Source organism: Diadema antillarum, unplaced genomic scaffold, assembly GCF_040938485.1.
Source record: "Diadema antillarum isolate AM-2024a unplaced genomic scaffold, OU_Dant_1.0 seq00000127_RagTag, whole genome shotgun sequence".
NCBI classification, from domain to species: Eukaryota; Metazoa; Echinodermata; class Echinoidea; order Diadematoida; family Diadematidae; genus Diadema; species Diadema antillarum.
This window is the reverse complement of record NW_027271206.1, coordinates 122,995-139,730: the sequence shown is the minus strand read 5'-3', so window position 1 is coordinate 139,730 and position 16,736 is coordinate 122,995. Positions and strand designations below refer to the sequence as shown.

General features: G+C 37.3%; 1 protein-coding gene across 1 annotated transcript in view; it reads left to right on the top strand.

Annotated features, from left to right (window-relative positions):
* The window catches only part of LOC139727348 (melatonin receptor type 1A-like), a 40,391-nt gene that overhangs the window by 1,233 nt on the left and 22,422 nt on the right, over positions 1–16,736 (top strand). Inside the window, exon 2 of the mRNA XM_071638309.1 lies at positions 9,951–10,104. Coding sequence (XP_071494410.1) covers positions 9,951–10,104 — 154 coding nt within the window. The remainder of the gene's footprint in view (positions 1–9,950; positions 10,105–16,736) is intronic.

Genomic DNA, 16,736 nt, shown 5'->3' with positions numbered 1-16,736 from the left:
GGCCTATCTCGCTTTTACGTTACGTTCTGATCTTTGTTGAATAGAACGCGTCTACAAACATGTTTTGTTTTTGTTTTTTTCTCGAGAGAGACACGGAAGTCTGTATGGACCACATGACGTTGGGGAAGTGTGAATAATGTTTGTATGATTGCCAATTCCAACGGTTCTGAAGCTTTTTAGTGTATGTATACGATGTACTTACATGCAAAGCGGTTTTCTGCAGTCGTACAGCATTAACGGAGCTATTACTGCCATCTTTATAGTTCAAGACAAACCTGAAGCTATTTCACGAATCACCAATATTTGCTTCAATCATTTCCACAAATGAAAGGAAGAGAGAGGGAGGGAGGCAGGAAGAGAGGGAGAGAGAGAGAGAGGGGAGCGGGAGAATCCCAAACAAACAGTTTCTAGTACAATCGTTTTCCATGGTCACCGATGGCATCAGAATGTTACCAGAGAAACAAAGAGCATTGCTGTGTTTGTTTTTCTTTCAAGTTTATTCGTTTACAAATGCAAATGATGCTGCTATAATGAAGAGTTGTGAAATGTTATCTATATTTGTTTCATATATTTGTGAAAAGTACATAAATGCGCTTGTTTGTTTGTTTCTTTTTAATCTAATGGACCACTTTGGAGTCGAGAGACGTCTTTATGTATAGTTCGACCAATCTAGAACACTGGTTTTATTTAATTGATTTTTTATGTCGTAGCTGTTAAAATAACAAGAAAGAAATGCAGCAGTCTATATAATCTACGAAAGTATATAATTTTGCAACATTAGCGTTATGCAGAATCGTCGGTTATAAACAGATCAACCTTCGATCTTTTACAAGAAAAAAAAATGATTTAGGAATATTTCATGCAATGATAGAGATGGTGACTCAATACGAATTTCAATTGTCAGGGTTATGCAGAGAAGACTTTATGCTCGTAGATGAACCAAAAAAAGAAGATATTAATTGCGTTCACAATTCATTAAAGACAAAGAAACAAACCAAAAAGGTAATGATGTTATGAAAGTTCTTTTTAAGCAATGATGATCTTTATTATTCGTGTTTCCATCCCAATACCCGATAAATACGACTTTATGCAAATTCAAGCAAAGCTGTAAAAGTATAAGGTCCTATTTCCATATATAAGATGAATAAAGTTGGCAGGGCAGATAATAATAATAATAATAATAACAATAATAACAATAATAATAATATGAAATACTTATTTAGCGCTTAATACAACATGTTTCGAAGCGCTTTACAATGCTAAACAACCAAACAAACAAACAAACAAACAAGCATCGAATCAGCTTGGATTAAGAAATAATTTACTACCAATGCATACATAATCATTAGTTCTGTTCTAAAAATAAATGGCATTTAAGTTTCTTTTTGAAGGTTACAACGGAGGTGTAGGTCTGAATATGAGTAGGGAGAGTGTTCCAAAGAAGGGGGGGGGGGCACAAACGGAGAAAGCACGGTCACCCTAACGGTTGTGGTTTGCAGAATGTGATCTTACGTCCATGTGTGTAGCCTGTCTGAGAGGTATACTTGCTTTTAAGTGTGCCCTATATATAGACGGGAATAGAGCGCACTGCTTTTAGCTGATATAATATTGTTCCAATCGTTGGTCCGTAATATTCAAAGTTGTTTGACTTCAGGGATATAGTACCGGTAGATCAGGGGTTCATAACGTGATATTTTGTTGAAAGACGAGTATGATATTGTGTGGATTTTATAGCTTTTAAGGAGAAGAAGATTCAGTGGTGGAAGCTTATTTGTTGTGTATGCTTATTGTAAGCTATGGATGTCTTCCGGCATTAATCATATCACATCAAATCAAATCGAATCAGATTAAATCATTTACTCAATGAAATACTGGCTCAGTGATTGAGTGGCTCGATGGGTGAGTTTGTAATACAACAGAACTTGTAAATTAAACACGAATTACACCTTTTTTCAGTAATAAAATATAGTTCAGCAGTGCTACAGCTCTCCAACTCAATACTTTCATACTATGTGTGAGGCAGTATTGAATTTTAATTGAGGGTCACATGAAGGATTTTTTTTTCTTTCTGAAAAAGTGGAACGATTCGAAAACTGGTGTATCTTGAGAAGAATTTTTATGCACGGATTATCATTATCGTTCCGTTTCTCACGGAGGTATGACAGAAGCTTTGTGTGTGGTTACTCTTTATACAGAAACCGGTTACTTTTAAAATATTTAGAATATTCCACAAGAAGTCTCGCAAATTTCAATAATGGGTATTGATGGCCTGAATACGTAAAATCTCGGTCCCGGTAAAGTACAAATTATTAAGCATTCCGAATTTTAAATGCTACATGTGCGAGTTGGAATAAAAAAAAAACCGTAAGGCCAGCTATCATTAAAAGTACACGATACCAGATACTATCACTGGTATCGGCCATTAGTTTCTGATAATTTATAGATATTAATAAAATGAGGATTGCACTGATGTACGACCAAGGCTTCTGATTCTTGTTTGATAGGTTTAGCAATTGTTCAAAGCTTGTGGTTAGATGTACTGTACACACACACACTCACACACACACACACACACACACACACACACTGCATTAATACAGAAATATCTCAATATACAGGATATTATATTGTTTTCCTTCCCTTTACCTGTATATTTTGGAAATCATTTGTTTTATTTCGTTCATAATATTGTAAAGTAGCAAAAACCTGTCAAAACTCAGTACAATTTTTTTCCTTTTGTTTTGTTTTGTTTTGTTTTTTCATTTACAGTTCCTGTTTCTGGCGTTGTGTTTTATAGGTAAATAGAATATCAAAAGTGACATGCAGGTAGTACTAAAGGGGCCCTGAAATCCAAATGCATATTGATTAGTGTTGACTTATGATACCCTCAGTATCACTTTTGCGGTGAAACGAATATCTAGAAACATTCCATATATTTTTAACGATTTTTTTCTATTCTTCTTCAGATTACTTGGGAACGCCCACAAAAATCCTTCCAAAACAATTAATGTTAATATTCTTGAAATGACCTCATCTGTCAATCATTACTAAAGTACTGAAATGTTTAACAAAAGACATTGGAATGCACCTTCCCCTCGACTCAGCATAATTTGCATGTTCCCTAGCCATGTCTTTTGTTAGTCACATTAATATGACAGAAACATGCAAGTTATGCCAACACAAATCAACGTGCATTTGGATTTCAGGGCCCCTTTAAGACATGGAGATATTGAACATTAATTGTAACATTTATCAAATAAGAGGTCTGTTTCGTGCTCAAACTAAACTTGATTGAATTCCGGCATTTCTTTGTAGATATCAGAACGTCTGGCGAAAATCATCCTTGCTCCATTACATCTCGGTGACGTCATTTTGGACATTTTGCCCTGATCTCTGCTGTTAACCGCAAAAGGCTGTACAATGTCATTTTATCGAATAAGGGAAGTTTTTTGGTGTACTATAGCTCACCTGTTGCAATTATTGTAAAGCGACGTGGCAAACACGACGTTTCATCAAAAATTTAAAACAGTTTTGAATTTTTGATATACGTTTCATGGATGAATGTATTATCGGCCAGAGGAGGCACTAATATGATTGTGCCAGAAGGAAATGTCATTGAAGCTAGAAGCAACAAAAGCAAAGCACGGTGATAGATAAAGTAAGGAACTTTAATTAGATTAGATCCCTGACAGATTAAGGCGGGAAAAAGATATTTCAAGAGCCTGTTCGCGAAAGCAATTCTTTGTGATAAATTCTCTAGTAATGGGCACGTGCATATGCTGTTACCCGCTCTTGACTACTAAACCACGCCGTAGGGCCTACTGACTGACACGTCAATGAAATAACGTGTCATGCCCTCAGCATACTGCACTATTTGGGCGATATGTGGAGAAAGTTCAGATGGAGTTGACTACATTTCAGTATCTAATTAATATGTAGACGAACGTGCTTAATTCTTTCGTCGGAATTCGGGGGTTTCAGTTCCTCAATGCTTATCCACGTTTGAAATACCAGAAGAGAATGTCTTGCCCATGTTTAAAAGCAAAGAAACAATTTAACATTTTAGATGAGCGGGAAATAATACACTAAAAATATCCCATTTAGATCCTGCAATATGCAACAATTCTTGCATTAGAGTGATTAGTGTAAGACATCATGATGCATAAAGTGCTTTCAAGTTTCAAGTACTATAAGAATCGTAAAGATTGTACATGAAAAGTTACCTCGACAGGACCTCATACATTGCCACCACTTATTTTGTCGCTTTACAACTTTAACCTCGGTCAAATGTGATTCCGCTGCTATTATATTTATTTAGATACCACGTAGTTTTTGTTTGTATGTTTTTAATACAAACTTTGTAAACCTAATGATGATTTAAAGTGGAAATGAATGAGTGAACCTGTTAAATCATGGATATCGTGGATCTCGTATAGCCTGAATTTCATACGTAGAACACAATATTATGCATTACAAGAAGTTAGAAAAAAATGAACAATTGTATTAAATCAGCAAAAAAAAAAATCAAAAGAAATCAAAAGAAGCCTACAAGAAGAGTGAGAACACAGGAAGTATATCGCCCATTTATGAAAATCGTTAAATTTTGTGCAATTGAAACAAACGGTTCTATGTGAACAGCAAAGACTGTTGTGAAAGTCATACTCCATGGTATATTGCGTAGAAGCATAAATAATGAATCTTAACAACACAGTGTATAGAGTGTAGGCTGTTCAGCATAGCAGATGCATGGAAAGCCATTAAAATGTATTAAACATGTAAGGTCCCTACTGGGAAGAACACGGTGTCCCACAGTGTGAGAAACACAGTGTTAATTCTCTTCACACTGTTTAGATTCGAGCATTTTAATAGTGTGAACACATTGTGAATCATCAATTTAGAGTGTGACACAGATCATTACCATGTGAACACTCTGTAAACAAACACAGTGCGAAATCATCCCCACACTGTTAAATTCGAGCTTTTTCACATATTTTAAATAGTCGACTATGTGACCACACATTGAACACACTGTGGGACACTGTGTTCTTTCCAGTAGGTGTTAACCCCCCCCCCCCCCTCCCGCTACCCTGTATGGAGTAGGCCATATATATGACAGACTGGCTATCTATTTAATATCAAGCACCTTTGATTTGAAAGTGATGGTGCATACAGAGTTTTTAACATATGCAAAAAGTTTGTGACACACAGGTCAGTTGTATAATGATAATAATAGTGGACTCTTATAATAGAACTCAGCCCCATAAAGTGTCTGCTCGGGCAGTGCATACCATTTCGAGATGACTTGATTAATCTCCATAAATTCGAAGTTTAACCCTGATACGCTACAACCAAAAACAACAATCTTATAAATGGATTCATTAATAATTCGAGGTATATACTATACGCAGCCATATTTTGATTTACATGGAGAATGTTATAACTCTTTCCGCAAGATCTGGAATATGGCATGTGAGCGAAATGACGATGTTTTTGCAATTTTGACAAGGTAAACTAGAAACTAGGACACCATTATCAAAGGCGTGCCTGAGCGTGACTATATAACACTAGCCTCGTGGTATGAAGCATGGTCAATGAATGCAGCATTAAACGTCTGGAAGGAAAAGTCAGATTCTCCTTGAAAAGACAAATTACAGAGAGTGTGTTTGGACAAGGAGACGACAAAAGCCGAGAATCCGTATGGCTTGACACAAATTTAGAATCGCAATGGCTAATGGCCCGTGGAAGAATAGTGGAGCATGAATGGTGTACTCGGGGAGGAAAGGAAAGAGCAGGAGCGAGATTGGGAAAAGGTGTACTGAGGATAGATTGACGGAGAAAATACCACCGGGAAAGATTCAGAAAGAGAGAGTTATATAGGAGGATCTGTGTAGAGAATAAGAGAGCGTAAATTTGATGGGCACTGCGGTAGAGTACTATATGTATTTCATACAGCTCTGTCTAAAAATGACTCCATGGAAAGTGATGGTAGCGATGTTACCTTGACAACAAGTTCAAATGAGCGTCATATACCATACGGCATGTATTTAAATTTTTGTTGTTAAGCAGTTGCTGGGCGGGAAGGTAATGCAAAGCTTTGTCCTGGAACGTGAGAAAACTGCACTTTACCGAAATTATCTACCAAGTCTTACGTTTGGGTCATTGTAGCCTAATGCCATAAATCACTGTTAGCAGCTGAAGGCATGCTGGCACACAAAAAGCAAACGGATACCAGTCGCACGCGACTTTGGTCACTATGCTACCGGCATGAAATATCATCCGCATGAGCATGTTTGCAAGTTGCTCTTTGAAAGAACATGTATCAGCATTGATAGTCTTAATTGAATCTCGCTGCAGCGGTTGGGGACATCTATGATTTCTCTTTTCTAGATGACTTGAAAGAACATGTATCAGTATTGATAGTCTTAATTGAATCTCGATCTTCTGCAAACCCATATATTTTCCTCCAAAAGTTGGCAGAGCGCTTGGGAGATTTTGTGAATTTCCGCTTTGATTTTTTTTCTCTCTTCTGCAAATTGATACAGGACAGATGTGAAACAATACGTGGACATGGTGGATCTGAAGTAAAACCGAATAAGTAATTACTCCCAGAAACGTTTAAGAGGAAAAGAAAGGTTGTTGATTTTGGTCTGCTGCAGTGGTTGGTGACATCTAGTATGATTTATCTTTTCTAGATGACTTGAAAGAACATGTATTAGTATTGATAGTCTTAATTGAATCTCGATCTTCTGCAAACCAATATATTTTCCTCAAAAAATTAGCAGAGCGCTTGGGAGATTTTGTGAATTTCCGCTTTGATTTTGCTTTGTTTTTTTCTCTTCCTCGAGAGGTAATGAACGTACATTAAAGTAAGCTACCGGTCAAGATAAAAATTAATACAAACACGACAGGATTATGGATCATGTTCGTGATGTTTAAAAACCCCTTGTGCAACGTGGATAGAAAACAAGTACACCGAATATCATCACTTACGTTTTGATATCATGTTTCTTTGTTTATTTTTTGTGTGTTTTATTTGGTTTGATTAATTCGCATGAAGCGCTATGAATGTAGTATATAAATAAGCTGATGAAAACGGGTGAACTGCTTCAGTCATTATTTCATAGGCAGTGGGCATCATGATACAACGAGAATGTCGTTACGTCTTGGGAATTAAATTATCTTTGTATTCTTTACTAATATCAATATCATATATTTTTAAGAACCAACCAGATAGTGAAAGGACAAACACAGAAACTCACCAAAAACAAAGACCTGCAACTTTTCCTTACCTAAAAATAGTTTCAACGGAAGCAGACACCATGCCTTCACAAAGGACATTGCTCAAATAGAAACGTTTCTTTTATACCAAGTTCGCCGATGTTTTATTTTGAGTAAAAAAAACAACAACTAGTAACTCATTCCACAATAGCCAAAATTGTGTTGTAATTTGAACTCTCTAAGAGCCACCCTCCAAATAATTGACTCCAAATTATGAAATACACAGCGCTGATGAGTGGCTATGGTCGTCGTGTTCGTGCGTGTGTGTATGCTTTTCAGAGATACATTGGCTTTAGCATAATCTTACTTATTTCTCAAAGTTCTTCTTTTGAGCACCTCAAGAAGAAAGCAAAAAGAGACGCGTGCAAGCAAAAAAAAAAGCAAAAAAAGAAAAGAAAAGAAACGAAAGCAGGAAAAACAACGAACCCATATCCTGAATTTAAAGAATGCTATACCACTTAAACTGACCCCTAATTAGACAAATACTGGACAGATGCAAAACAGTAGGTGGATCTGAAGCAAAACCGAATTAGCAATTACTCTCAGAAACGTTTCGGAGGATACGACATGTTGTTGATTTTTGTCTGTTGCAGCGGTTGGTGACATCAATGATTTCTCTTTTCCAGATGACTTCACTCTCTTCACTGGAATCGACAACTCATTTCATTTCATTTTCATTTTTCTTTCAACAAGATGCTGAGAGAAACTTGCTCAGTTATGCAATGTCTGTTATTCTGCAAGTCCGTGCTTACGACATAACAGAGAAACGTGACCAGTCATAGCACGATAGATTCAATGTACAAATAGTGATTTAAAATGTATCTTTGGCCAAATAATATTTTTTTGATATGTGTAAGAGCTACATTTCAGCAACCTATTACACCAAGAATCAGAAAAAAAGTTCAATATTAGCAAAGAAAAATACATTTAAAGTTATAAACTTGCCACTAAAGCCAATGGGTCTGAAAAGAAGACTATAAATTTGCTATTGTTCCCAGGCTGCCTTATCTCTTGCTGGTTCCTGAGAACAAAAGAATGTTGATAGTCTTTCCTTTCAGACTCACTGATTTAGTTCTTATTTTCTATATCAAAATATACTTTTTCTTCATTTATAATTATGTAACATTTTTTTCTGATTGTTAGTGCAACAGATTACTAAAATACATTTCTTTCACATATCACAAAATATTTTTTGACCAAAGATACACTTTAAGAAAAAACGCATGGAGAGAGAGAAAAAATATGAACATAGAACATGAAGGAAATGTAGACATTAATAAAAAGAATGCCATAGAACAAAACAACAACAATACTCATCACATAACATAATACCAAACTTTATAACCTCACATCCAACTGGACCCCATGGAAGACCAGCTTAGTGTAGCTGAATATGGGCTATCCAGCCATCTTCTCAGATGGAAATGAACAACCAACCAACCAACCAACCAACCAACCAACCAAACAAACAAACAAACAATAACCCAATATTTTCCTTAGTATACATTTGTACTTATCATAGATTTTCGACTACAACTGCTGTTTTAAATGAAACTTACATTTATTAAAAAATCATACACTTAATATCATCTGGAATTTCATTCCACTCTTTACTTACCCCAAACTCCTACTTTTAGAATTAGTTGAAAACTTACATAACTCAAATGTTGACATGGTACCTCCAAAAAATAATAATGATAATAAATTGTTTGTTTAAATGGAAGCAAATAACACAGATTTGGGGGAAGACTCCATAAGCAATTTGTGCATTTCTTGTAACATTCTGTGCACTTGTCTTAGTTCATTGATAAAAGTAGCTACTTAGCTGGTCATAATATAAGTGGTGTTGAATACCTCCGGTTGACAAAATAATTATGGTACGCTATCTCACCGTGTTTAGTCTAATTGGAATATATTTTTTCTTTTTTCTTTTTCATGGAACCCTGTATTTTGAATAGGCTTTTGCATATTTGATATAGCGGGAGAGTAATCTAACAGACCAGATAATGTGCGTCTGCCAAACCTATCTATGATAAATGGGTTTCTCAATCCTTATCATACAATGCAATTCCATGCCTTGATGTACATGTCGAAATAATAAAATCACATGTTCTAATAATTTGACGTTGTTGTCTCATTTTCGGTTGTAAGAGGGCATAATAAATTGGGATTTTTTTTTCCAGTATTTCAAACGTCTTGCAATAGTCTACCCGTTATCTGCTGATCCTCAAATGTTTCCGGTATAAGGAATGAAATCAGGAATGCTAGTCAAAGGACTTTTCCGTTTACAATCTTAGTGTGGACGATTTCGCGTATGACGTGCTGTTTAGTGGCCACTATTGTTATGTCCAGAGCGTATCCGGGCAATTACCCCCAGAGGGCAATTACCCCCCGGCCAAATACTGGTTGGTGGTAAGGTTAGAATAAAGATTAGGGTTAGGGTTAGGTTTAGGGTTAGGAGTTTGGGTTAGGGTCAGGGTTAGGTTCAGGATTATGGTTAGGATTAGGGCCAGGGGAAGGGTGCGGGGTAATTGCCCAGGGGGTAATTGCCCTAGACTCGTCCAGAGTTATGTATGTCAGTTTCTTTGTATATACTTTATTTGCCGATGTTGGGATAGAGAGTGAAATTGCGTAAAGTACTGTGTGATGGAAATTTTCATATCTTTCCGCAGGTAACTTGTTCATCGTGAACCTGGCCGTAGCCGACCTCGGCGTCTCGATCATCGTCAACCTCGCCTCCGTGACGGGCAGCATCTGGAGCGAAGCTGGCATCTTCATCAGGAACCAGTGGCTGTGTGAGATGATCGCCATAATCTGCATCATCACGTAAGGAATCTCTGATTCTTTGAGGTATAAAATTCAGTAAGCATATGAGACAAGAAGTATACACATTTTCTCTCCTGTTCATAATAAACTGTCATGTATTCATACAGAGATGCATACATGCATATATATTACTATTACATGTATATATATATATATATATATATATATATATGTATATATATTATACACATATATATACATAAATCATATATTATATATTATATATGTGATATATGATATATTGCATGTACTTCATGCATACAATTAGCGCTTAAATTCTTTGTGTCTTTGTACATACATTACGATAATATACATTGTTATGTGGGTGTTTATGTTTATGTGTAAACATTACGATTATATGCATCGTCTAGTAACCAGATGCAGCTTTAGAGATTGACAGAAAGACAGAGAGACATTTCGAGCATCTGGCTACCAGTGGCATCCCCAACTGGGAACAGTAAACTATAGTTCCGTCGGTACTGGGATGTATAGTGAGGTGCCCGCACCTCGTCAGGGGCCCGAATACCGTCACCCCGCTTAAAATTGTTTTGAGCGCACTAAACAAAAATGTATGCCCGGGACTGTGTTCAATACGCTTGAAACTTGGCAGGGCTATCACAACCAAGCAAATTGTGGCGAAAACCGAACAGTTTTTCGCGAAAATCTGAAATTTTAATAGGGCTATAGGAATACGTGTTATAAGTCACCCGCACGCATTTTTTACGTGTATGTCTATGGGAACATCACGGTCACCCGCACACGTCTTTCACGTGCTAAGTCTATGGGAGAGCGGGTGACGAGTTGCGGGCCCCTTCCTTGGCGCGCAACTTTTTTGCATCGTTCGCGTTTGACGACGATAGCTGCAAATTTTCAATATTGATCAGTGAACTTGTGATTCCATTGGAATTTTCAGCATTTTTCCAGTATGAGAGTTGGATTTCAAAGAATTTCAGTGGCGAAATGTGATTCAAATATGGGCAAACATTAACTATGACGAGGTGCGGGTCACCCAAGTATACTCCGTAACACCATTCCAGCTAGCTACCACCTTCCTACATGCTAACTGATAGATAAAAGGATTAGAGATTGGTCAAGCCCACCCAGACGAGGGAGAGTGACTGTTAATCCTTTCTATCATGTCTATGCTGTTAGGCGCGGTCAGACTGGCAAAAGATCGAGAAGTTTAAGATCGCGATCTTTAGTCCAAGAGCATTAGGTCAAAAAAGGCCTTAACCTGGACATTTTTGGTAACAAGCTGATTTTTTCAGGATAGATCCAGAAAAATGTCTAGAATAACATACTAAAAGTCCTCATAAATCCTCTTTGAGCGTTTTCCGCAATCCAAGATGGCGTCCAAAATGGCCGCCATTTCCAGAAATTCTTATAACTTTTCAACTAGAGAACCCCAAAACAAAATTTTAATGTCTAAATATATGTTTTGAAGCATGAAGAACCCAATAAAACACATATCAAGACATGTTGATGCACGTAAGTACCGAAATCCAAGATGGCGTCCAAAATGGCCGCCAAAATGGCCGCCATTTTCTGAAATTCTTATAGCTTTTCAGCCAGGTAACCCAAATACAAAATTTAAATGTCTAAATATATGTTTTGAAGGATGAAGAACTCAAGGATGAAGAGATGTTGACGCGCACAAGTACTGTAATCCAATGTGGCGTTCAAAATGGCCGCCATTTTCAGAAATTCTTAATTGCCTTTCATCCAGGTTACAGCCCGTTAACGATCGCCCCGACACTGTACATTTTCGTCACCTCAAGCACATGAGATGAAAATTTAGTGCTAGCCCCTTTTTATTACCAATACATTTGATGTCTACCATGAAGTGAGTTCTAAATGAAAATGTCACTTATCACTTGAGAAGTAAAGACAATTCTTTTTTATATCTGTGCTACATAAATGTTTGCGAAATGTTCAAAATTAGTATCCACATGTGCTACAAAATAATGTGTAATTCATCACATGACAGTGAATTTCTTTGGTGCAGTATATTGCTCCACCTAAACATATAATGTCTAAATTATCTTATTCATTTCGTGTAGATTAGGTAAAATTATGAAATAGATAGAAATCAGAGAATATGGCACTCATAGTTATTGGTATGTGGAGGAGGGATACTCCTCTCCCACACGAGGAATCTCTCTCTTTTTTTTTTTTACTCGAAAGTGAAACATATAGTGCAAACGTTAGATATTGAATTATTTCCATCGAAGAGTAAGAAATTAATGTTTAAAGTAGTATTCAGGGAAATGGGCAATATATGGGAGGGTGTGGAAGGGGGATCCCTTTCCCCTCCCCCCAACATGATGGAGATTTTGCATTTTCAGACTTGATATTCAGACATCTGATGCACCCTATTGGTAAAATATTAGATTTTTGTTTCCATCAAAAAAGTAACAAAAAGATATATAATCATGGAAATGCGGTCATGGGGTTGCCTGCTCCCACACGAGGGAAAATTTCGTATTTTCAGACTAGAAATTCACAGATCTGTTGCACCCATTTTGGTGAAATATCCGATATTTGTTTTCTATTTGAAAACGTTAGGAAATATTCAGGAAAGTGTCGGGGAGGGGAAAGTATGTGAAAAGAATACTCCTTCCCATACGATGGCGATTTTGGCATTTTCCAATTTGAAATTCAGAGATTTAGCGCACCCTTTGGTTCTGAAATATCTGAAATTTGGGTTTGTCCTAAAAGTAAGAAAATATATATTTATGGAAATATGCGGGGGAGGTGTATGAGGTGATGAGCCCTTCCACAAAATGGAGATTTTTTTTTCTTTCAGGTTACGGGTTTTATGGTGCATACTGTTGATGAAATACTATATTTTTGTTTCTATTAAAAAGTGTAAGTAGAATAAAGACTATAGTATATTCAAGGTAATGAGCTAGTAGAGGATGTGGGCGGGGAGGGGGGGGGGGGCATCACTTTCGACTGGAGGGAGTTTTGTATTTCTATGATCGTCATTAGCCGGCCTAGTGTTATACCTTTGGCGTGATATTGATTGTCCTTCCTCAAAGAGTATATAGTCTCAGTATCCCCATCCCCTCCAGCACGAGGGAGCTTTTAAACTTGAATAGAAATGAAAATAAACATATCATTTGCACACATTTGATGGAATATTTGGGAGTTGTTAAAGGGGTATTTAATTTATATTGGGGTAAGTGAGCGCTGGAAGGATTATAAAGGGCAAATTACCCTTCAATATGAGGGAACTAACCTTTTCATTTTGTATTAGTGAAAGATCTAGTGCACACTTTTTGATGACATATTTGGAAATTTGTTAATCTCAAAAGTGTACAAAGTCTGTGGAAAGGGGCCGAGCGATTTTTGATATAGAAACGGCGGCCATTTTGGGCAACATTTGGTTTTTGCGAAAAACTCACATGTTTGTTTGTTTGTTTGGGTTTTTTTTGTTCTTACGTGCGTTGGGTTCCTTATGTCTCAAAATATATAATTCATACATTTTTGGTGCGTATCACGGTTACCTAGTTTCAGGGTTATGAGAAAAACAGGAAATGGCAGTCATTTTGAATACCATTTTGGCTTTCTGAAAGTGCTTAAGTGCTTTATTTGTGTTTCAACATCTCTGAATAAGTATTATATTTGGTTTCTTGTGACTCAAAACGTATGTGTTTCGACATTCCAAGTGTGTACAGTTGAAATCTACTTGCAAAATAATGAGAAAAAAATCAGGAAATGGCGTCCATTTAGGACGCCATCTTGGATTACGGTACTTGTGTGCTTCAACAACTCTTGATATGTATTTTATTGAGTTCTTCATCCTTCAAAACATATATTTAGACATTTAAATTTTGATTTTAGGTTACCTGGCTAAAAAGTTATAAGAATTTCAGGAAATATGGCGGCCATTTTGGACGCCATCTTGGATTACGGTACTTGCGTGCATCAACATCTCTTAATATGTGTTTTATTGAGTTCTTCATGCTTCAAAACATATATCTAGACATTTAAATTTTGTATTTGGGTTCTCTGGTTGAAAAGATATAAGAATTTCTGGAAATGGCGGCCATTTTGGCGGCCATCTTGGATTGCGGAAAACGCTCAAAGAGGATTTATGAGGACTTTTAGTATGTTATTGTAGACATTTTTCTGGACCTATCCTGAAAAAATCAGCTTGTAACCAAAAATGTCCAGGTTAAAACTAATACTCTTGGACTACTTTAAGATTTCGAAGTTTTGCCATTGTGACCACAAACTTCCCGCGAAACTTCTCGCGAAACTTCTCGCGAAACTTCTCGGTCTGTTTGCGGGCGATGTCTCCGAAGTGCGAGACCATTGTCATTGTACAGATGCGCATTGTTACGTCACAATCACTAGCCATCGGACGGCGCACTCTTTCTTGCGCGCGTACGAATGGCCCAAACTTCGCGATCTTAAACTCCTCGATCTTTTGCCAGTCTGACCGCGCCTAATGAGTCAAATGTGCACAAATAGTCCGGGAGCCAGCGGGGGTCAGCCTAGCTGAAAAGGTTACCAATTTTTATGTATATAGCAATTTAGTACATATGCCCCTAAGTATGGAAATGCACGTCTGGCTGGTCATCGGTGGTGGGTGTGGCCAGGAGGGCCAAAAAAAGGACCCCTCAAAATTAGGCTAGCCTAGCTGGAAAAGTAACCCCATGAAAACAATCGGAACTTGTTCGTTACACTTACAGGATAAATGAATGACCATTGCCAGACGTTTTAAGTGGTGGGGGGTAGCCGCCAGACGCTCTTAAAGGCCCAACCCCAGCTAGGCTAGCCTAGCTGAAAAAGTAACCTCATGAAAACCACTGGAACTTGTTCGTTACACTTACAGGATAAATGAATGACCATTGCCAGACGTTTTAAGTGGTGGAGGGTAGCCGCCAGACGCCCTTAAAGACCCAAATTTTTCCAGCTAGGCTAGCCTAGCTGAAAAAGTAACTTCATGAAACCCACTGGAACTTGTTCGTTACACTTACAGGATAAATGAATGACCATTGCCAGACGTTTTAAGTGGTGGGGGTAGCCGCCAGACGCCCTTAAAGACCCAAATTTTTCCAGCTAGGCTAGCCTAGCTGAAAAAGTAACCTAATGAAACCCACTGGAACTTGTTCGTTACACTTACAGGATAAATGCATGACCATTGCCAGACGTTTTAAGTGGTGGGGGGCAGCCGCCAGACGCCCTTAAAGACCCAAATTTTTCCAGCTAGGCTAGCCTAGCTGAAAATATAACCTAATGAAACCCACTGGAACTTGTTATTTACACGTACAGGATATATGCATGTCCGTTGCCAGACGTTTTAAGAAGTGGGGGGGGGGGGGGGTAGCCGCCAGATGCCCTCAAAGACCCAATTTTACCAGCTAGACTATAGCCCTGGCTGGAAAAGTAACCTCCTGAAACCCACTGGAACTTGTTCTATGTTTGTATCTCACCTGATAAACACTGTCGACATAGTATTCTGGTGTTCTTTCAATAACTTTCCACACTTTTGAGCTATATGACCACCAAATTCACTCCTCAGATCATCTGATTGCTATCAAGTGTTAATATTGGTGAAGTCCGACTACGTCAACAGTCAAAAAGTCAATGAACTAGGCCTTTTCCATTTGAAAATCTCTGTAATCACAAAGTCGATACGTGGACGAGACATCACTTCGCTTTTGCCTTGTTAGACCGTGAATATTTGTAAGCTTCCGTTTCTAATTCATACAGTACCAGCATTATGTCTGAGAATAGCGATAAAGAAGATTAGAGTCTTTGGCAACAAGTGCAAAAATAAATTCTGTGCCTTATTTGCTAAACAAACGTGGTAGGAGGACAACGACCTGTTAGGCAATATGGCGGACCAATAGCTCTATATTATTAGTGTTATAGAATAAATGACAATGATGTAGTTCTGAAGCATACTTTTCATTAGATGCTTTTGCAATGACTCAATGTATACTTTTAATCGAACTAAGTATATATCCATGACTTGCTCATGAATTACGGCAGAACGATTCGGTGAGGAAAGTTTTCTGTCATGTCATTACGGAAGAAGTGAACGTGTCAATATTTTGCTATTTGTTCCATAATTATTTCTGAAGTGGTTAAAGGTATTTTCCTAAAACGTTTTTTTTTTCTTTTATATAATACCTACGTTGCATCAAAATGCCTATTCGTTGAAAAAATGCGGGCCATGTATTCAAAGGTCAAAGATCATAGGTTAATGGAAGTCGGGCATACATTGTACAACATTTCACTAAGTTGTTGTTGTTGGTTTTGTTTTGTTTTGTTTTGTTTTTTGTTTTTTTTTTTTTTGGGGGGGGGGGCATGATTCAAAGTGTCCTAAAACCTTGTATAATACATGTATTTAGTTTTGTAGTCACGACTCTTGCTATGTATGATGCCAAATTCTTCCCGCTCATACAAAATGTAGCCGTTTCAGGGAAATAATCATGATATATTACTTCATGATTTGGTAATGCTGAAGTGGTTCATAACATTCCATTGATACTATGTATAGAACAGAAAGTGAATTTGACAATGGTATATAATATCCGCAATTTACTCTTTGACAGGTTCTATCATCCGAATAATAATGTATAAATTGAATATACAGTAGTCCCCTATTCAGTAAC